This window comes from Ambystoma mexicanum, chromosome 8, assembly GCF_040938575.1.
Source record: "Ambystoma mexicanum isolate Mex_15411 chromosome 8, UKY_AmexF1_1, whole genome shotgun sequence".
Taxonomy (NCBI): domain Eukaryota; kingdom Metazoa; phylum Chordata; class Amphibia; order Caudata; family Ambystomatidae; genus Ambystoma; species Ambystoma mexicanum.
In genome coordinates, this window is record NC_090929.1 from 1,106,852,374 (window position 1) to 1,106,874,794 (window position 22,421).

A 22,421-nucleotide genomic window follows, 5' to 3' on the forward strand; every position below is an offset into this window, starting at 1 on the left:
ACACTATATATATTTTACACCACGAGCAGCACTATTATGGAATCTTAAACCTTCAGAGTTTCCTAGGGGCTCGCAATTTATGCCCGCATTGTTGTCACATATACAGCAATAAAACCGCTCACAGGTGTCACTTACACTGTAACATGTGTCAGAGAGATGGTTGCGTGGTGACCAGTGAATCAGGCTTTAAATGTCCCCGGTGTAAAACATTTGCCCGATCCAAAGACTGTCTTCAACAACACGTTGAAAAGGCGGCTCAAGGTACAGTCGTATGTCATCTAAAAACAGACTGCAGTTCCTGTGGCCGTTTTATAAAGGCCAATCATGAATGCAAGGGTCGGATATGTCCCCGCTGTGATGTAGAAGTGGGCTCTGTGGATGAACACCAGTGTTATATGACACACCCGAAAGAAATAGCCAAAACCGAGAATTACATAATCTTTGATATGGAGTGCATGCAGGAGACCGGCATACACATACCCAACTATATCTATGCCAGGCATCTGACTCGTGACGACCGCTGGTCATTCGCTGGAATTGACTGCGTCAGCCGCTTCATTAAAACATTTCTGACAAAAAAATTCCACGGGTATAGCTTTTTGGCACACAACAGTCAGGGCTACGATGGCTTCTTCATAATACAACAACTGATTAAAGAGAGAGTCGATGTCAAGCTGATAACTCAGGGTGCAAAGTTGAAACTCCTCGCTGTGCCAGACCTTAAAATCCGCTTTATCGACAGTTTGAATTTTCTACCCATGAAATTAAGCAAACTGCCTAAGGCTTTTGGCTTCCCTGGGTCCAAAGGGTATTTCCCCCATTTCTTTAATACAGTACAGAATCAGAGCTATGTGGGAGCCATCCCCCCTATGGAGTGTTATGGGTCAGAATACATGATGCCTGATGACAAGGAGGCGTTTCTTAAATGGTATACGGAGGCCCGAACACAGGTTTTTGATTTTAAGAGAGAACTAAAAGCCTATTGTCGTGAAGACGTCAATATTTTGAGAACAGCCTGCAACAGTTTTCGAGACGGCATCATAGACATGACCCGACAGGTCCACACTATGGATGATCCTGAAAACCCCGAGATGAAGATACATTTTGTTACATATGTAGATCCCTTTACATTCATCACCCTGGCTAGCATGTGTATGCATATATACAAGCAACTGTTTCTAAAGTCTGAAACAATAGCCCTCATACCCCCAGACATGTATCATGGACGCCAGAAACGATTTTCCACACCATCCATCCAGTGGTTAATGTATATGTCTGAACAGATCAAGACACCTATACAACATGCCCTGCGCGGAGGAGAGAAAAAGATCGGACCCTATTTTCTAGACGGCTATGCGTCTTTAAACGGTGTGCAGATGGCCTATGAGTTTAATGGGTGTTTTTATCACGGGTGTCCACAATGTTATAAGAAAGATGACTATAACACCCTGACGGCGTGTACGTATGATCATCTTTACAGGAGAACTCTTTTAAAAAAGAATTTTCTTGAGACCCGGGGTCTGCGCGTTATTACGCTTTGGGAGCATGTGTGGACCGAAATGTTGAAAAAAGATTCTGATTTAAAGATTTTTCTCAAGCATAAGAATTTACCAGAACCCCTAGAACCGCGTGACGCTCTTTTTGGAGGTAGGACTAATGCCATCAAGCTCTACCACGAAACAGCCCCTGGTGAGAAGATACACTACTTAGACTTCACCAGCCTCTACCCCTTTATCAATCATTCAAAACCCTATCCTTTAGGACACCCACGGATCATCTATGAAAATTTTGGGGATATTAAGCAGTATTTTGGACTGATCAAATGCCAGGTGTACCCCCCTAAGAAGCTTTATTTTCCGGTCCTCCCTCAGAGGATTTCTGGTAAGCTCATGTTCCCATTGTGCATGGCTTGTGCAGAGTCAAAACAGACTGAAAAATGCACACATAGCGATGAGGAGCGTTCGATCACAGGTACCTGGTGTACCGTCGAGTTAGAAGTAGCCTTGCAGAAAGGGTACCGTCTGGGGAAGATTCATGAAATATGGCACTTTGAGAACATTACGGTAGAACTCTTTTGCGAGTACATTCGTATGTTCCTGCGGAGCAAACAAGAAGCTTCAGGATACCCCGAGGGCTGCGATGACCCCGCAGCCCGCCAGAAGTACATAGATGACTATTACACACATCAGGGTATCCACTTAAGACCAGAATTCATCGAGAATAACCCTTCCAGACGGCAGCTAGCCAAGCTGTGCTTGAATTCCTTATGGGGTAAATTTGCTCAGAGAACAAATTTACCAAACACCTCTATTATAACCGACCCTGATAAGTTGACAGCCTATCTTTTTGACGCAGGTTATGACATTTCAAGCCTGCAGTTTATAGATGAGGAAACAGCATGCCTCTGTTGGAAATACGCTGAGGAGTACCCTACGTGCTCCAACAATATAAACATATTCATCGCCTGTTTCACAACCGCTCATGCCCGTCTGGAACTTTATACAGTCATGGATGCTCTCCAGGAGAGGTGTCTGTACCACGACACCGATTCGGTTATTTTTGTTAGCGCCCCCGGCCAGGTGAATCCCCCATTGGGTGATTATCTGGGTAATCTAACAAGTGAATTAGCTCCTGGTGAGCACATTATAGAATTTGTTTCTGCAGGGCCCAAAACATATTCCTATCGCACATCCTCAGGGGCGGTCTGTATGAAGGTAAAAGGCATCACTTTGAACGTCAGCAACAGCTTGAAGATCAATTTTGACAGTTTGAAAGAGCTGGTGCGCGAGTACACTTTAGAAAACACCATCAAATCTATTGTGGTGCAGCAGCCATCCATAGTGCGGGAGAAAAAACGCTGGGAGATCAGCACCCAGACACTGCAGAAGACTTTGAGGGTGGTGTTTGATAAAAGGGTGCTCACAAACGACTACAAAACATTACCCTACGGTTACTGAAAAGGAAGCATCGTGTATGATGGACACGCGCCTTCAACACCCTTTTTCATGCGTGCTAGCGGGTCCTTCCAGCTGCGGTAAAAGCTATTTTATCAAACAGCTCCTAGAAAATGCCCGAACCACCATGTCGGCCCCACCTGATAATGTCATATGGTTTTATTCGTGCTGGCAGAACTTGTATAACGAACTGGCCTCTAAAATACCGCATCTGAAGTTTGTGGAGGGGTTACCAGAGACTCTGAATGATGACCGGTTGCTACCACCAAACCTTATTAACATGATTATCGTAGATGATCTCATGATGGAGGGCGGTCAGAGCCCCGAATTGGAAAAGGCTTTTACACAATACTCACATCATAGGAGTCTTAGTATCTGCTACATTGTACAGAATTTATTCTACAAGGGCAAGGGCAACCGCTCGATAACTCTAAACGCCAGTTATATCATTCTGTTTAAGAACCCCAGAGATAAACAACAACTCTCGGTTCTAGCACGCCAGATGTATCCGGGTAACAGCCGATTTTTCATGGAGGCCTTTGAAGACGCTACCCGTAAACCTTATGGCTACTTATTGGTGGATTTAAAGACAAACACCTTAGAGGACTACCGACTGCGCACAGGTATTTTCCATCCGGATTTACCAGTCGTCTACATACAGAAGCCCACTAGAAAAACCCGGTGAGGTGCAAAACAGACCTCATTAGTACCAGCGACCGACCATCATGACGGCACGTATACGCCGGAACTACGCTCTCCTTAAAATGCTAGTAACGGCACCGCCCCAGCAACGCAGGGCCATTCTGTGCTCGGCTTCTGATGATCTAGTATCGGCTATAGCCGAGATTGCCTTCAATACCGTCAGGGGGAACGTACCGCTATCCGGCCGTCAACTAGGTGTCTTAAAAAAGAAGAAGCTAATCCTCAAGAAGCTGGGTAACAAGCGGGCCTCCATAAAAGTTAAAAGAAAGCTTTTAAAACAATCTGGAGGTTTCATAGGAGCGCTCCTAGGACTTGCATTGCCTCTGATCACCAGACTTCTAGGGGGCGGTTAATGGAGCACAGTCAGAAGATGTATCTGGTTGACAAGCGTCAGCTGGATGGTCTGAGCGCCCATAACAGGGAAGAGCCTGATATTCGAAAATCAGCAACCCTCCGGATCGATTCTGAAATGCATGATATCCTACGTCGGCATGATTTATCAGACTACGACAAGGTTACCCTCTATTCCGCGATTCTCCAGAAATACTTAACACATTTTAGACAAGCCTCCAATGAGAAGAACAAACTAACATTGTACATGCCCCCTGAAGAGCCTACGAGTCTCAGCAACACAAATCCCGGACACCCCGTTTCTGATCCCCTGGTCTCTGAAATCCTGAATACCATTAACCCCCGTTATCGTAAGAATGCGGAATTATTGTTGAACAAGATGACCGGTGAGCAGGGGCTGGTACCCTGGAACGCAAAGGGGGAGTTTGTATATAAAGGTACGCCTGTCAAAGGTTCAAATGTCCATGATTTAGTTCGCAGCATTACCAACCCACAGGCCTTTGGAAGACACAAAAAGCCTAGAGGCTGGGATCTGTTCATGCAATCTGCTGCGGACTTAAACATTCCGGCCACTTTAGTGGGAAACATGGGGCATCGCGAGCTGCTTGAGACATTGAAAGACAATGGTGTTAAAACCACGTCCGAGGATGTTGAGTCCCTAGATATTTCCGTAAAGAGAAGAAGAAAGAAAAATAAACCCAAACGCGAGGCCTGGTTTAGTGTGTAACTGTGTTTTCTCTTAATTTTAAGAACAGTTTTTAACCTTTGTCATATGTATATGTATATGGTTTATGTATCTGTTTTTTATAAGTATACGCACACCTGCTGATTAAACAAATGTGCTGTTTGTGATAAAATATGTGTTTATGTAAATGTCTTTATATCTATACCCACTACAGCCTGTATAAACAAAGGTTCTGTTTGTAATAAAAGAACGTTATTATTTATACCAACCATACGTTTTGCGTCTAATTATTTCAAGCATGGCTAGTACAACATTTTGTTTGTTTAAAAAAAAAAACTAAAAAAAATTAAACATGACACACGTAGGAAGGAGACAGCTGTTTAAAAGTACAAGATGTTTTTATTTAGCCCTGTACACATATCTACTGATTATTAACACACTTACATTTCTGGCAAAAACTATATACATTTACAGGGGGCCTGCGGTATTTACGTTTGTTCACAAAAGCCGTCACCATCCGATCATTCTGCCTGAGATCAAGAGAGTAGGTTTGCATAACAGCCCGCAGTGCCTGTTTCTCAGACATTTTAGATACAAAGTAGCAAGCATGCTGCCCACATGTCACGGCTTCAGAATGCTGCACCTGTGCTCTATTATAATGTACTATGGGTGCTATATGTTTAACATAGTCCAGTAGATCGCCGTCATATATAGGGTGGCTTGGGAAACACCCCAGACTATCAAAAACAGTTATTGCAACAGTGTCTATAAACATAGCTATCCAGTGTGTTCCTTCTTGATGCTGGGGGTCGGTGTTCACAACAAAGCTGATGGGCAGTTCCCCCGGTATACTCCGTGGAATGTTATCACACGAATACACGCCTCGAAATGTTTTCACAGCATGTTTGTCTTTTCGCAGGAAACGCATGATCTGGTAGGTATCCATTACATATCGTACAGCACCTGTCGCTGGTTGTTGAGTTCTATGACAGAGTCAAATAGGGCCATAATAATGAGATTCACAGTACTTGGTAAATTTGCAGCAAACCGGACCTCAAGTCGTAAATTACCATTCCTAATCAGATTATAATGGCCTGATGATGCATTATCGGGTCTCAAATCAAAAGCCAGCAAGGTGTAGCCACCATCATAGTCGTCACGTGGTATCACAAATCCTTTATCGCGCATGTGCTTGCCGCTGATGGAGACTAGTCCCAGATACTCCCTAATTGTATTTTTCTGTTGAAAACTAGGGCTGTAGGCTTTGGCGGGGATGACGACCCCATCCTTAAAAAGGGCGGCGTAGTTAATGTTGTAATGTTTAAAATTAAAAGGGTTGCTTGCATAATCCCCTGAAAACGCTGTGTTATCCACAAAGCCAATAACGATTATTTTAGGTAGCTGGCCCAAGAATAAGTTATCTTGACTGGCGACACGGCTGCCCGCTGGTACACTGAAGATTTTCAAGGAGGTCCTCTCCACAGGGTATTTCAAGTTAGATACTTGTAGAGCATCAGCATGCGCAAGTCTGACCGTCGGTGACACGTTGACCCTTTTAATGAATAAACTCGCTGATACTATTACCAGTTTGTAGGCTTCGGCATCATCACTGTTCAAACAAAAAGCATCTTTATTTCGCGAGAGTTTAATTTTCAGATCAACACCATTCACCATCAGCTTCTCCTGGAAAAACAGATCTGAGTGTAGACGCCCTAGTAAATCAAAGTTTCTGCTACCTGTCGCATACGCTGATCTCTTTATAAAGCCCTTGTTGTTTCCATTTAGAGCATAATCCTCCATATGCCCCGCCGTGTCCTTATAAAAAAGCCCTGCAGTCAGCTGGGTGTCCAAAGTGTCATTGCTGTAGTTCAGAATGCTTTCAATATACGCTCTATAGGCATACATATTGTCGCTCTGTGTAATCATGCGATCACCTAGAGTGATGTCCACCTGGTTGAAAAGGGTGGCCACCGGATAGGCAATCGTGGCCACCTTCGCCGCTGCACCGATAGCCGTCCCATCCTCTTTTGTTATTCTGCAGGTTAGGTAGAGCAAGGTGTCATTCAAATCCAGGTACGTCTCTGTTGAGCCCGATATGTAAAACTCGATGGGGGCTAATGGTGATAGTGCCGCTAGGGGCGCAACTTCCATGAAAAAACTGTTTTCGATGCTTGTCTGTGTCGGGGGCACGACAAACAGATCTAGTTCCGATTTCACACATTCCCCCGAGGCACAGTGGATAAAGGCCATCTTTTAGAAAATATTGATGCCGGGTCTGTTTTTATTTCGCCTGACCCGTCTGTTCTTTGACGTGCGCTTTCTCTTCTGAGCGGCTTTGGTGGTGGTTCTTCGTTTTTTATGCGGCTTCGGAGGCCCCCGACGGCGCGACGCTCGCCTTTTTCTTTTTGCAGGGCTTTTACCAACGTAAACCAGACCAGAGCCCTCTTGTGCTGGTTGGTTGAAACGATTTGCGATGGAGGTTGTTGCAGTAGACACCACATCCTTAGCAATGTTTGTAGCAGCTGTTTTCATATGCGGCTTGGCTAATTCAAACCCTTTGCGCAGGAAGGGCATGGCTCTCCGAAAAAGACTTCTAAAAATACTTCCTAGCCCCTCACCATACATCACAGGCGCACCTTGGAAATAGGGCTGATTTCCATAACCGGCCTGTCTGCGGTAATAATCCCTATAAGCGTGCGGCTCCCCGTAATTCTTCATGATTACCATGTTCTAATTGTCTCTCTCGCGTCTAGGGCGCAGGTGTAGTTTCACCAGGACCTTCCCGTATTTAAATGAGACCAGATCTCCCTGATCGTCCCTTATCTGGATGTTGATAGTATCAAAATGACACTTAGAAACAGGAATATAATCAGGCTTCATGTATTGTATATTAACAATGCCGTTATTTTCGCCCTTGACTTGTGCGGTCCGCATCAGGGGGGCGTATGAGTCACCAACCCTTTGGTATTCTACTATATCGCTGTAGATCATGAGGCTGTAAAATCCACCATCAATATCTGCACGTGTTTTGTCCGTATTTTTAGTATTATTTTTTATATGCTGAACGTTCCCCAACACCATCGAGAGTTTCCCGCTACATATAAACTCCACGGTAAGATCGGGTGATCTTACAAATACTTTACGGCGTGAGTTATTTAGAAACAGGTGTATATCTGTATAGCGCTCGAGACTTGCGATTGATTTGTTGATAGTATCTAGCAGCGCCTGTATTGTGGGGTAGAAGCCGTGAGGAAAACCCACATTTATCAATTCAGCAGGTTCTCCACGTCTGATGGTATACCAGGAATCTCTTTTGTCCAGGGTGTCCCAGGTATGGGGGTACTGAATTTCCATCAACCCCGCTTCCCACGGCCCTTGTAAATTAACGGGTTTAGCCAGTTTAACAGAATAATCCGATATTTCGTTTTTGGGGAATATATCTAAAGAGGCGTTGCTGGGCAAGGTGATATAAAAGCCGGTGTTTTCCATCTTCTTCTTCTCAGGGATCGTCTCTGCTTTTTAGATCCTCTAGAGAGGCCGCGTTGACCCAACTGTTGAATTTCTCAGGCCATCCGTGCCATTTTACCAGGTGCTGTTTCTTAGACCCCTTTCCTTTACTCTGAATAATTTTCTCAACCCTATAAAGACGCTGGGGATCGTCGATCACCTTTTGTAACTCCTCTGTGTAGAAATTACCGCTTACAACTTCACCAGCATAATCATTCAGCTGATATGTGTATACCCCCTCTTTCACAGATGCTTTTGCCACTATGAAAATTTCGTCAGTAAAGGACTGTTGGTAGCCTTTTGTAAAGACACCTTTTAACTTGGATACTCGGACGTGGTCCCCTACACGAAAGGATGCTTTCTTGATCTTCTCCGATAGCCGTCCAGCATACAGGTTTCGCCACGCTGCTAATGAGTTTTCAGAGGTTACAGCCCGGGGAGGCATTTTAATAGACCGGTGGTAGCTGTCATTATACACATCGATAAAAGTCTGTAATATATCCACATAGCGTTGTGTATTATAGGCTGTGAAATATCTCCATAGTTTAGATTTTAGGGTTCTATTAAAACGTTCAACAACCGCCGCTTTAACCTCCGTGTGGGTTATAAAATGATGCACGCCGTAGTGCTTTAGAAGGTTTTGCAGGGGCCTATTCAGAAATTCCTTACCGGCATCAGTTTGTAATTTTACAGGTACGCGACCCTTGCTGAAGATATGTTTGAAGGCCGCTGCCACTCTTGAACCAGTCTTATCCCGCAAGGCCTCTGCAAATGCATATTTTGATAAAACATCTATCACCGTCAGAATGTACCGCGCACCATCGTTCTGCTTTTCAAGGTTAGAAACATCCGCCAGGTCTGCCTGCCACTGCATACCTGCCGACGCGACAATGGTCATTCTTCTTTTAAAACGTTTTCTAGCATTTTTATGAAGGGTATACGTCTCCTGGCCGGATAGCCATGTCTTAACAGCTCCACGCGTGATGGGGTGTTTATCACGCTGTAATTTTCGATAAAGCGCATCAACACCCCCATAACTCCCAACACCAGATTTATCATAATAGCATTCATGCATTCTTGAACGTGTGTTGTTGGCCATTGATGCACTACAAAAAAATAAGCAGACGCAGGGTTGGCGTATGGCGTTTTATTTAATTTTTTCTTTATACTGTTTGGTATACATGTAAGGGGTGTCGAACAGTTACCACCCCTGATATTTTATTGGACGCATCATATAACAGGCTATACACATCATCGTGGTTACCCCGCCTGTAACTCTGTAGACACCAGACACTTGTAGCATTTAATAGTTCACATAGTTCAGAGGCCTGTAAAACAAGACCTTTAAGGCGTAGGAATCTTGCATACATTTCAGCCATGTGGTGCCTCAAAACAGTTCTAGGACCCATGTATAAAGAACCCCAGTTGTACCGGAATACAGAACCGTATTCATCACACGCTGACATCTTGATGGTGCTACAAATTACACTTTGACACATCCGGGCATCTTGAAATCTCGGTACATCAAAACGCCACAGCCGGGGTGGTGTGTTTACCGCTATTCGCGCCTTCTGCATCGTGTATAAAAGTTTTCCCCACACAGCTGTACAGGCATCAGCTAGCTCTACACACGTCCGGTTTTTCCGCCAGAAACTTTACCCTAAAAACAACGGTACACATATAAGGAGCAGTATTATTGTGTTTTCATCTTTTTAAAAAACAAGCTTTTGAGGAACCGGACACCTCTGCGGGTTACTCCTCATCCTGTACAGGTTAGAAAAGTCTCTCTGTATTAAACGGGTTATATGGTTTCTAAAAAGCACGGGGCCTGCCAGGCGTAAAGATCTCATTTTTTTCTCAGGCTTGCGACACGTTTGAATTTCCAAGATTGTTTTTGTTAGCAGGCCCCCCACACTCGCATGTACACGCATACCCATGGTTTTATAAACCCTTTTAAGCATCTGATAAACGTTATATGACTTCAACATCTGACATATCGCCCGTATTGCTACAGATTGATAATTCGGGAGTAAACAATCATGAGCATCCTGTTGCGGGTATCCGTATTTATGCCCTTCACACCATCGGTAATAGTCCCGCTTCAAACACGTTTTCACAACAGCCGCCGCAAATGCTTGAGCCGTTACAGTCTCCAAAAGGGTTATATTATCATCTTCTTCCTCATCAGAACTTTCAAAACGTTTCAAAGTATCGCATTTCTTACACTTATCACCGACTGGGAATGCTGAACTTTCGATCCTTTTTGAACAGCACACACAATAATAATTGACGGCGTTAAACGAGTTGTTCAGGTCCACAGCTCCGTTATGGTTATCTGGCGTTTTCTGCAATTCAAAAAAGAAAGAAGTTTAGCTCTTCAGCATGTGTTTTCACAGGTTTTTTTTTTTTCTTTTTCACACACACAAACACCCACATCGTCATACTTCACTACTTACCATAGCCATTGTTTCAGAACCAACATCTTCCAGCATAGAGGAGCTAGTAACGTCCATAAACAGCTTGTCTTCATCGGATGCTGTGCCTACCGTCGAGGTTATTGCGGCCTCTGGAAACAGTTGCTCTAAAACATTCAGATCTTCATATGGGGTCTCCTCCAGAGCCTTAACAGCCTCATCCATATCCACATAGTCTGCATCGGTGTAGGCGTCATCCACACCGGAGTCGATGACACCCGGCTGTTTCCCACTCCCAAGATTCAACATATCAAAATGCTCACATAATGTATCCATAGCCGCTGCGTCATCAGGACCCCCATCGACGGATAGCGCCGGTGCCGGCGGACTTTCAGGGCTGTAATATTTTTGAAGGGTTTTCAAATCCTCAGCAGCTGTATTGTCCTTAGAGTAGTAGCTGTAGCGCTTCATAATTCCTGGTATTGAGGTCTTTTGAGTTTTTGTTTTTTCCAAGGCTTCAGGAATGGCTTGTACAGCCCCCAATACGTATCTGTATATATACGCCCTGCACGCCACGTCCCACCCTTCAAAACCCCGCTCCACACTTCCGGTTCTTTGGGGGGCATCCGGAGGAAGTCCCCTTGGGGCCCCAACCCTTGGGGGGACCTTCCCGATAGCCCCCATGATGGCACATCCGGTGGGACACCCCCGCTAAGGACCCAGGGCCTGTTAAACACACCTACATCACTTCCGGGACAGGATTTTGCCCAGGCAGAACTTCCGGGGGAAGCCCCAGGGGGCCACGCCTAGGATATGACGTCATAGGGACCGGATATCCCGCCCTAAAGGGGCGTGGAAAGCTGTCAAGGCTTGTTTGATGAGGAAAGGTATCAGGCTTTACTACTAACCAGTAAGGTCATTCCGGCGAGCAGCATCTAATTAAGTTGGGTTTAGCAATAGGAACAGCGATTTGACAGACAAGGTTATATTTTTAACAACCGTTGAGGCCGTGGGGCCAGGCACAACCAGGCAAACCCCGCATTTTCCTGACCATGTCGCAATGATGTGGCGCCCAGGAATGGCACAGTACTATGGTATAAAGCATGTAGCAGAAAAGGGTTCACAAGGAAATGATATGCACATTGGTGCAACATCCAAAAAAATGAAGGACGATGCATGGATATGGCTGGATCATGATTTCTGTGTTTCAGCCACACATTCCGTTTGATACCAGATATCATTTAAATTCGTTTAGGTAGGCTGGCACATCTGCATTTGCACACAATGAAGCCAGTTAGCGTCACAGTGCGTCATAAGGTGGTGTGATGGCCAAGGACATCATTTCACCAAAATGCCAGGGCTAGCAGAAGTGACATCACACGACCCTTGACCCCTGATGACATCACAGGAAGCGATTGAACACAACCTTTCACCCGTTGACAAAACAGGAAGTGGCATCACATAGCACTGTACACTATGAAAAAGATGGTTCCAATATCACTATAATGTGAGGTACATTTCATACAAGAATGGATCGCCATATGTATCGTCAAGATCAGTATGTATAGACCCATATTACCAAATTACTGTGAATGCAAGCAGACGTCCATGACCAAATGATAATGATGTGTTATGATATAGCACCTATGCTTAAGCGCTTATATAGAAAACATATACACCCAATATCACCCAACCTGTGTTGGTACTCATTTATCGACCTCAGAAGGATGAAAGGCTGAGTTGAGGCGTTTAAGAACAGACTAAATCAGTGACTCACCCCCTTAAGTGTGCCTGTAAATAAACCTTTAATGAGTCTAGCATTTATTGTATAGAAATCCAGAAAGGCACATTTGGAATTCCTATTTGTTAGACTTGTGGAGTAAAGATCCACATGGTGCCTGCCCAGGAGCTTGTATTACAAAATACCCAAAAAAAACCAAATTCTTTTTAATTTTTTTTTTTAATTTTTGTTTAAGAGGTCACAAGGGAGACCAGAGGTCGCAAGGGAGACCTCTGGCGACCCCTAAATGACGAGGAGCGCTCACTGCTATGATCTGGGCCGCAGGTTCAAATACGGCCAGGCCAACTCAGCATTTCATACTTCCGAGGTCGATAATAAATACCAACTTCCATTACGTCATAATGGTAGGTTAATATGTTCTATTTATATATAACCATGTGATTAATTTATTATCCAGCCTTCTGAGGTCAATAATGAGTAGCAACGTCTGTTCCGTGATAATTGTATGTAAATATGTTCTATCTACAACCATATAATTAATTAACTTATTTATCATGTCACATTGCGCACAGGGTGTTTTAGGTTCACAATGCGTTTATAAGGTGGCAGGATATATGCATTTGCACATGACAGAATAGGTTACCGACTTTTATATATTTTACCATTTAGGTCACTCGCAACAAAACGCTTTTTTGTTATGTCTTAGCAGGATCGCTGTTGACGCTCAGGATCCACCCAATGTGTGCAGCGGGGGACGCCAGAGTGCACCGAACTCAGACTCGCCTGATAAGAGGGGGTAATTGGTTCAGTCTGCAAGAGTGCAGGCAGCCAAGAAAGGTCCCCCACAGACACTCGGGCAGACAGACGGCTCAGGAGAGTGCTCCCTGGTCGACTGCTAGGATAAGGGGTTCTTGCTTTAAGACGTCTAAATGGTTCGGGCATTTTGAATGGGGCGACATTTAGTCTACGCAGCAATCTTTATATATAAAGCTGTATGTTTGTCCGGCTATACAAATCCAAACCATGGAACCCACATCTACCAAATTTTGCATGGATTCCTCTTTTGTCTGGACAAGATCATAGTCTATGTGTGGATTCAAAAATATGATATGCAAAAAAATAATTTGAAGAAAAAGAAAAACATTTCTTTTTAATGGCGCCAATCCAAATAACGGAAATGGCAAGGTTACAATTTACTTAAGTTCATTCACGAGAAGAGAACACAATCTTTCTTGGCCATTGCTAAAGCCATTGAGTGATTGAAACATGCCGCACAAAAAACACACATCACTTGGAAAAGCTCCATCTGATGCAAAGTGAAAATCAATATCAAGAGCTTCTGAAACACAGCAAACAGCAGCAAAACCTGCAAACCAGAGGACAAGAGCAACTTTCTCCAGGGAAAATGAGATGACAGAGCAAACTAAAACAAGAGTTGCCGACATGAGGACACGGGCAAGGTCGGGTACCCCAGCTAGTGTTTATTAAAAAATAGTTTTGAGTGGGAGATGGAAATGATAAGTTTAGCTTCAACTCATTTCCAAACAGCCCAGACTACCCTGTGGTCTAGCACTGCGATCACTTTGCCGCAGGGGGACTTCAGCCAAAAGGCGAGAAGACAGAGCAAAGGACCCACTAAGTAGCAGCACCCATTAAAGGTGAAGTTGTCTTGCACCACACCCAGGGACTCCATCAGGGGTGGTCAGGAGACACATTTTTAGAAGGGAAAAACAGGACCATGAACAGGCGGGTTCTGCCGATATCACTAGTAGCCACTTAGGTCGGGCCTTCCAGGGACCATAGCACGCAGGGGAAGGGGTGCAGCATTCAAGGGGGCCTTGGATGCAATGTGCAATAACAAATGCATTATATGTTTGTGCCTGGCACACAAGTGACTAGGCAGCCATACGGATGCACACGGCTATACTTACTGTGAATCCTTTCTCAGTTCTCTGTGGGATCATCAGAACAGACGCCTCACTGGCCCATTTTGGGACGAATTTGCAGTCCTAGCACGTGAGAGGGAAGGACTGGGCTGCATCAAAGATGGCCCTATCAGTAGCACAAACAAAAGTATTGACCCTCCACCCCCACATTGCCTCAAGCCGCCGCCATCATCGGTGACCGTACCCACAACACCTGCCCTTGTTCCATACCAGTGCTGCAGCAGGAGGAGGACAGTGAAAACTGTAGGCGGCAGTGAAAGGAAGAGGGGAAAAAGTGGTGCCACTGAGGAAATCAATAATACATCCACTTCTGGCTCACCCGCTCTCAGAACAAGGAGAGCAAGGCGTGCAACGAACTTGACAGTGCAGGGTAAAGGAAGGCCACGGCGGCATCAACTACACCAGAGCCTGCTGCCCACCCACCTGCCCAAAGGCCACTCCCTAACCCAGCCACCAACAGCATTGCACCAGAAGCCCCCACAGTGGGTTGCAGCAGTGACTCAACTCTTACAAGTTGCCCTTCCCAACCAAGCTGCAAATGCCATGGCAGGGCGAGCAGAGCTGTGCAGCAACTCAGAGCTCGACGAGTTAATGAGCGCTATACTGAGTAACAGGACTAGAATTTCTAAGTTGGTGGGTAACAATAGCCACAGGCAGGTAGCACAGAGTGAGCAACCGGGGGTTCAGACTATGACTACTACAGCTCCCAACTAACAATCCCTGCTGGCTGTTTGGGGGGGCTTGCAGAAGCGGCCCGCAGCAAGGTGAACAGGAGCACAGGCTCAGGTCCAAGGTTGCCCTCTCAAATGCCAACAGACACACAGGTCTCGCCCAGCCGCCAGGTGCCACATCCTTGCCACCAGATCACCGCTCAACACGCCATGTGGTGCTCCTCCTCCACCAGATTGCCCTCCCATTCCATTGCTCTCTAGGAAGTCCTCCCTATTGTGGAAAATACCAGTAGTGGCAAAAGAGGATCTGGAAAAGGTAGTTTATTAAAATGTCTTCCTTACTAGAGCATGGCAAAGTAGGGTCAGACACAACGACAATGTCTGCTAAAGACAAGGTTAAGAAAGAAGGATGGAAAGTGAGGCCAGAATAAAATATAGGCAACTGGTTGGAAGCCTTTACAATCCTTTCCACCATAAATGAAAAACACTCAGACCAGGGCCCAGCTTTATTTCAATGCAGGGAGACTCTACATAAGAAATTAAAGAGACACAGGGGAATGGGCTGGTTAGCCTATGAACAAGAATTTCAACAAAAAATGGAATTCCACCCGGACGTATAATGGGATCAGAGGGATTGTGAATCATGGGTGCCAAGAACCAACACCCCCGACCCCTTTTCCGAGCAGGGGCAACAAGTCTCAGCAGAAATATGACAAATATCAGTGGGGAAATTAACATTGGGGAACAGAAAGGATGCACAGGTTTCACCAGTAACAGCCGCAGACATTTTGGTGGGGAACGGTAATGAGAGGCAGGGGCCATTTCTACAATGAAGGAGCGTGCTCCTGGGGTCATTCACATCTGTTCCACCTGTGGCACCGGGCACCCCGTAGCAATATTCACCAAATGACAAGGCAAGCCAAAATCCAGCATTGCAGGGCCCAAACAGCAATAGACAGAAACACATTGTAAAGATCCAACCTCAAAAATGCCGGCGTTAACCCAATGGCTTAATGAATACCTCATGAAGAAGGAAAGGGAATAGTTTTTTCACGGCTTCAGTGAAGGTTTTAGAATATACTACACAGGCCCCACATTATACAGGACCGCCAGAACTTGTAATCTGCAATAGATTTGCCAGAGGTGGTAGCAAAGAAAATAGAGAAGGACTATTGAGCCGCATTTGTGACCCCTTCAGCACCCCGCCTCTCGCCCATTTCAGTATATCCCCCTTGTGGGTGGTACTCAAAAAAGCAAAGGGAAAGTACAGTTTGAGCCATCACCTATCTTATCCCAAGGGGTCTCGGTAAATGACTGGTTGGACGAGGGCAATGTTCAGTGTCTTATACCTCATTTGATGAAGCAATACGACTGGTGAGGAGAGCAGGAAAGGGTGCACTCCCCCTGCCCCCAAAGCAGACAGTGAATCCTTATTCAGACTCCTGCCAGTCCACCTGGACAGCTTCCACCGGTTAGAGTTTCAGTTCAATGGCAACATCTATTATGACGGATGCATGCTCATGGGCCGTTACATCTCATGGTCATACTTTGAAATGTTCAGCTGTTTCCTGGAATGTGTGGTACGAGAGACCGAACCAGCCAGCAGCACGATCCATTACCTGGATGATTTCCTCTTCATGGGTAGAATCAACACTGATGTGTCGCACAGCGTTGGTGGTGTTTGTTTCGACAGCAGCGACACTGGGTGTACCCCTTGCGCCTGACAAAACCCAAGGCCCTACAGAACGCCCTACTTTCTCAGGCATTGAAATAGACACTTCCCAGGGAATATGCAGGCTACCATCTTACAAAGTAGAGGGCCTTGACCCAGGAAACAGGTTTAGCCCTCAAGAAACAAAAGGCCACGTTGGGGACAATACAGGGACTCCTAGTACAAATTAATTTTGCAGCTTGCGTTATACCCTCAGGCTGCATGTTCACCAAGAGTGTGGCCAGGGCCACTTTCGGTGTAGCAGAGAAACACCATGTTATCTGCCTTAGGGCTGACCTAAAGAAAGACTTGCACGTCCTTGGACTTCCTCACTCAGTTCAACGGAACCCTATGGAAATCACTGTGGGTCACCAACAACGACCTCCAACTTTTCACCAATGCCGCTGGAGGGCCAGCATGGTGTGCTGCACTATTGATGGTAACATGGCACAGGCAGGGTCACACCAGCAACCTAATGGTTTTGGAGATATCGTAGTGGCCTTACAACTGTGGCCCAAGTCATTCACAAATAGGAAGGTATTATTCTGGTCTGATAACATGTCTGTTGTGCAGGCCATCAACTCCCAGTCAGCCAGCTGCCATACAGTGTTATGCCTTTTGAGGTAATTAGTGAAGTTCCGTATTTACAACAATGTGGTCTTTAGAGCAAGACATATTGCAGGGATTAAGAATATAGCAGCTGGTTATCGAGGTTTCACGACACATGGCCACAAGCAGACCTGGTGATGACTCCGTTCATGAGCAAACTGTGGACCCTGGTGCAGTGGACTCGAGACTCCGGTCATTGGCAGAGCTAGTGCTCACCACGGTTACGAGAATCCACTACTAAAGGAACTATGGGACACTGAGCACTCGCACCCCCTCACCAGGGAGAAGTGCGACTGAATTAATTTGAACAAATCCAAAAATGTGCATTCTGGTAAAGAGATCAAGACAAGTCTAAATCGTGGGTCTCAGCCCACTTGGCAGCAGTGGCATTCTACATGAAACTGGGAGGGGGTGTGGACCACACAAGGGACTTTCCTATCAGGGCAGCGCTGAAAGGTTGGGCCATGTCCGAACAACAGCCAAGTGATCAGAGGGCCCCCATATACTTTGGCATATTGAGATTGTTATTGGACAGCCTCTTGGGGTTTTGCATCTCCGCTTTCGAGACACTGCTGTTCTCTGCAGCCTTTGCATCTGGCTTTTTTTGCCACTCTAAGGGTTAGCAAGCTTTGTGCCAAATCCAAATGGGACAACAGCCAGAGGGCACTTCTGTGGGGCAACGTAGGTGTCAGAGGCACCCATACCAGCATCACTGTCAAGCGGTCCAAGACCAGCGAGGGAAGGGTAAAACCCTGCATTTGGCTCTCCTAGGAGATCATAGGTACTGCCCTGTAGCACTTAACATGGTGCATACAAGTCAGACACACGGTCTCGGCTACTTCTTTACACATGCAGACAGATCGCCCCTTTCTCTCTTGCAATTCTGGAAAGTACTCACTGCATCCTTGTCAGCAGTGGGCAAGGAAGTGGGGGGAGTTCGTGCCACACTCCTTTAGAATAGGTGCTGCCACAACAGCCTTGAACCAAGGGCTACCTGCACAGGGCATACAAAAGATGGTTGTTGGGCTTCTGACGGCTACACACTTTATGTATGCCCCGGCCATGCAAGAACACCCGCTCCACCATGAACATTGGGCAAGGTGACCGTGCACGCGGGAATGGCAAATTAGATTAGCATAGGCACTGTAGCATTAGTAATTACCTTAGAGAAGATTTTGGTGTGAAAAATATAGATTATGGCATGCATCCTTGGTTCGCACTATCATTGTGGAAAATGCACCATGTTATGAATCAATAAATGATTGGTTGGCTTTGACGGAATTGCCCCATCTCCATTCTTCCTCAGAGAGCACCCGTGTCTTGGTAATTGGACACCCTTACCTAGTTAGAGCGGCGCGACATACTGCAGAAGGATGCCTGGGTCTCAAGGGCACAGCCATCACATGGGTACTAGGCATGAAGAGGGACTCATTGTTGGGGATGGTCCACAAGAGGCTGACATGGGACCCAGCACCACATACACTGGTAATCTGCATGGGGGAAAGGACCTCATGGTACTGGGCAGGGGGCTTCTACTGTATAAAATTAATTTAACATTAATGGCAGTGGCCTACATTATGGGTAACACAGAAATTAAATGGTCAGAGATCATAAGGATTGCTTGGAAGGGGGCTTGATCGCACAGGGCGATGGAAGCTACAAGGCAGCAACTAAATGTGGCATTAGAGAAATACACCAGGAACCAGGGTATTGGCTTTATCAGGCCTGCTTTTATAGATTTAATGAGGCCGGCAAATGACCTGCCCGACAGGACACATCTTTTGGTTGTTGTTACACGGCCAGGGGGTGGGTGGCTCTCACTCAACGATTGGCAGAGTTATAGGGTGATCTCTACATAAGAAGCAGCCACTGCAACAAAATAAGAGGTGCTGCACGCACATACTCTGGGGCAGAGCCATGACAGCTGGCCTCAGGATGAATGCGACTGCACCGGATCACCAGAAGAGAGGGAAGTCAAAAGCACAGTCTGAAAATGGGGCAGACCAGGTCATCAAAAGCATTTACCCCCGAGGTAATCCATTCAGAAGTGACCTGTTGTCCTGGAAATAACTTGCCAGGAAGTGAACCTTTCAGAGGGAAGTAATAAATTGTCAGTGCTATTAATCAGCAATCATTTTAATCTTGATCATGAATGCGGATTGTGTATTGATCACCTGCAAACTAACTTTGAGTGAGTTAATAAAACCTGCAGGCATTTTATCCCATCACCTGTTGCCATGTCTCTGTTATTGAACCAAGAGTTAATGGTGCACACCAGTTTCCAAATTCAATGTTCTAAAGCAACTTAATCACTCAATTAAAGAAGTTTTAAGGTTCAGGGGAGGAACTTTGGTCCTGGCACAGAACCACCACACAATACAAGAAAGAAAGGATCAAAAGTTCGAATCCTCCCGTCACCTACACACTTTAAGATACTGTACAAGACAGATACGAATACATTTGAAGGCTTTTCATATACTAATTCAGTAAATAAATCCAATAAGTCATGCATAATTTTAGGCAAAACAGTCTGCATTACCGGTATCTTGGCTAACACGTTTTGAGGTCTGTGCCTCTTCTTCCTGAACCTTACGGACTGCGGAGAGAATAACACATAAAAGGACATGTCAAGTGCCAAAATCAGTGAGGTTGGTATACAGCCTATACAGTTAATGAAATCAACCGTGTTATGTTTAAAAATTTGCAAGATGAACATAGAGGCAATCATGAGCACCTTGTGTATACATGGAGCCAACCGGATGTATCCCAACTTAGATGCCTTCCAATTCTCTTAGTCCCATAACTATAAGATGCTGGAACCAAAATTACACAATGTTCTACTAAGCAAGCAAAAATAATTGATTAAGGGTCAAATACTGAATAGTACCTTTCTTTTGAGTCACCACGGGACTCTCGTCTTCTTCATGAAGATGGCTAAACCTTGTTATGTCTCAGTTATTGCCATGAAGCGGTTGGGGGCGGATGGATTGTCACTGCTCTGCGTAGAGCTCTCTGCAGGAAGCACTCATTTAATTCAAGTGGATCTCAAAAACCCAGAGCTGTGCCCCTCCGCAGTGCGTGCACTATTCAGGTGAAGAACAACATTTGCCAGGTCTATGCTTATTTCAGCTCGTGTGTGTACTTGGCCGGTGGCATACTAAGGATCCTTTTCAGGTCTGCTGCCACAGTACGTTGCTCCGCATTTTAACCTTCACCTGGAAAAACAGCCTCGATTCCTAAGGAAATTATTGTGAGCCCCTATGGCTACTTTTAGAGCCTTTATTCAGCTGGTAAAAGGGCATATAAAAGCAAGCCCTTGGCAGGTAGGGGGTTCTGTTCTGCTTTATAATGAAAAATTAAACCTACCCATACAATCATACTACAGGCATTTCCAGCACGCAAGATCCTCAGAAAACATGGGTGGAAATGAGATGGGAAGCCACCCTGATATACCTACATTCCAGTGATGTATTCGGGCCCACAAACCACAGAATTAGTCAAGATAAGGATTAAAGAGTGTTTATTCAATGGGTCACTCGAATACGATGTTGCTCTGATATGTATGTATTTGTGTTATTGTGGAGCCCTGCACTGTTACCTACAGCACATGCAATGTCTGGAATATTCCGACTGGGCGGATTCTTGTAACCATGCTATTAATGTCCGATTTGCAAACTCACTAAATAAAGTTCTACAAAAAATAGATAAGCTCTTGTGAGGGCCTAACACGCGAGATCTTGCCCAGCCGAGATCTTGTGAGACTACGCGCGGGAAGCGCGCAACGGGCCGAAACCCGACATAGTAGGAGCGAGGCACCAGGAGGGCAGTCGGGCCTCGGCACTCCCCTTGAAGAAGGGAATCAGACCTTCAAACTGCATGCAGTCTGCTCCACCAGCAGAACCCAATAGCTGCAGAGCGTAATTCCATGGCTGAAGGCAAGCCTCGTGGGAGGTCTAGCAGGCAGGGGACGTAAATACCATCCTTTGTATATTCAGTGCAGTGCGGCCAACTGCCCTGTGGAAGCAGGACTGAACTGCGAGTACTACCCTCTGCTCTGGACTGTTACCTTCTGCCCTGTTTATGCAAGGTGGCACAATAAACACGTTTATCTCAACCTAGCGTCCTGTGTTCATTGGGGGCCACCACAGCTCTTGCTTCTTGAAGTGTAAAGCATAAGTGCTATTCGTATATTTTCCATTCACCAACGAAAGAACGCAAAATGTAACTATTAGAATAAAAGCCCTACAGCACTAGGTAGAATTCTGAGATTTCCCCAAATTTCCTGCCTCTTGGTTGCTACTGGAATGCGTGCTATCTATGTGGGCTTTGTATGCTGGCTCTATGCAGGCTTTGTATGCTGGCCCGTGAAGCCATCGTGCGCGTCCCTCTGGTTGACACTCGATTACTGCAGAGAAAAGGCCTTCTTAAGTCTTTTGTTCTGGACTCTGAGGCTAGCGTTTGTTGAGGCGTACTAAATATGCAAGTGGCACAGTTCCATCTGTGGGCGCATGACAGTGTGTTACTGTGGCTGAAACGCAGAGCGACACCACTGTTTCAACGTAGACATTGATTTTTTTACTCACATCAGATCAGGTAAACGTTTATGTAGTGAATGGTTCGAGGGAGCACATCTTTATGGAATACAGATAGGACCATAGTCCTTTTCAAGCTTACGTTCATCTGAATTGGATAACTATCACACTGTTCCTTTTGCTTTGATCGAACACATCCTGCTCCATGTAACTGTTTGGGCGTATTCTTCTGTTCGTAAGGTAGACGATAAAAGTAAAAATCTTTCTTTAATGGGGTTTATGGCTTTCCTTAGTTGAATCCAGAGTACATTTTAGCTCTTTACGCAGTTTTGATTATTATGAACCAGAGATGGGCCTGTGTGAAATGCTTGCTTTGTCGCGCTCATTGTGGAAATTGATCAGTGGGCGTGCCCGATCTTGTGGGTTTACTGAGAATTGGTTGAGCCTGAACTTAGAGCTTTTGCTCAGCCAATAAGGACACAGCCAATCATGGACGCAGTACTCCACTTCTTTGCGATATTACAGCTTCAGCATGGGGAGTCCAGCGAGCCGATGGCACTGATAGAAGTGAGCGGGAACGGTCGGGAGCGGTGTTGCA

General features: G+C 45.6%; 1 protein-coding gene across 2 annotated transcripts in view; it reads right to left on the reverse strand.

Annotated features, from left to right (window-relative positions):
- Window positions 1-22,421, reverse strand: part of LOC138472786 (protein-arginine deiminase type-3-like) — a 543,016-nt gene that overhangs the window by 133,981 nt on the left and 386,614 nt on the right. Inside the window, exon 7 of one of the 2 annotated variants that reach the window (XM_069611132.1) lies at window positions 19,831-19,887. The exons of the other annotated variant lie outside the window; for it this stretch is intronic. Within the exon in view, the coding sequence (XP_069467233.1) occupies window positions 19,831-19,887 (57 nt within the window). The remainder of the gene's footprint in view (window positions 1-19,830; window positions 19,888-22,421) is intronic. 2 annotated transcript variants of the gene reach the window in all.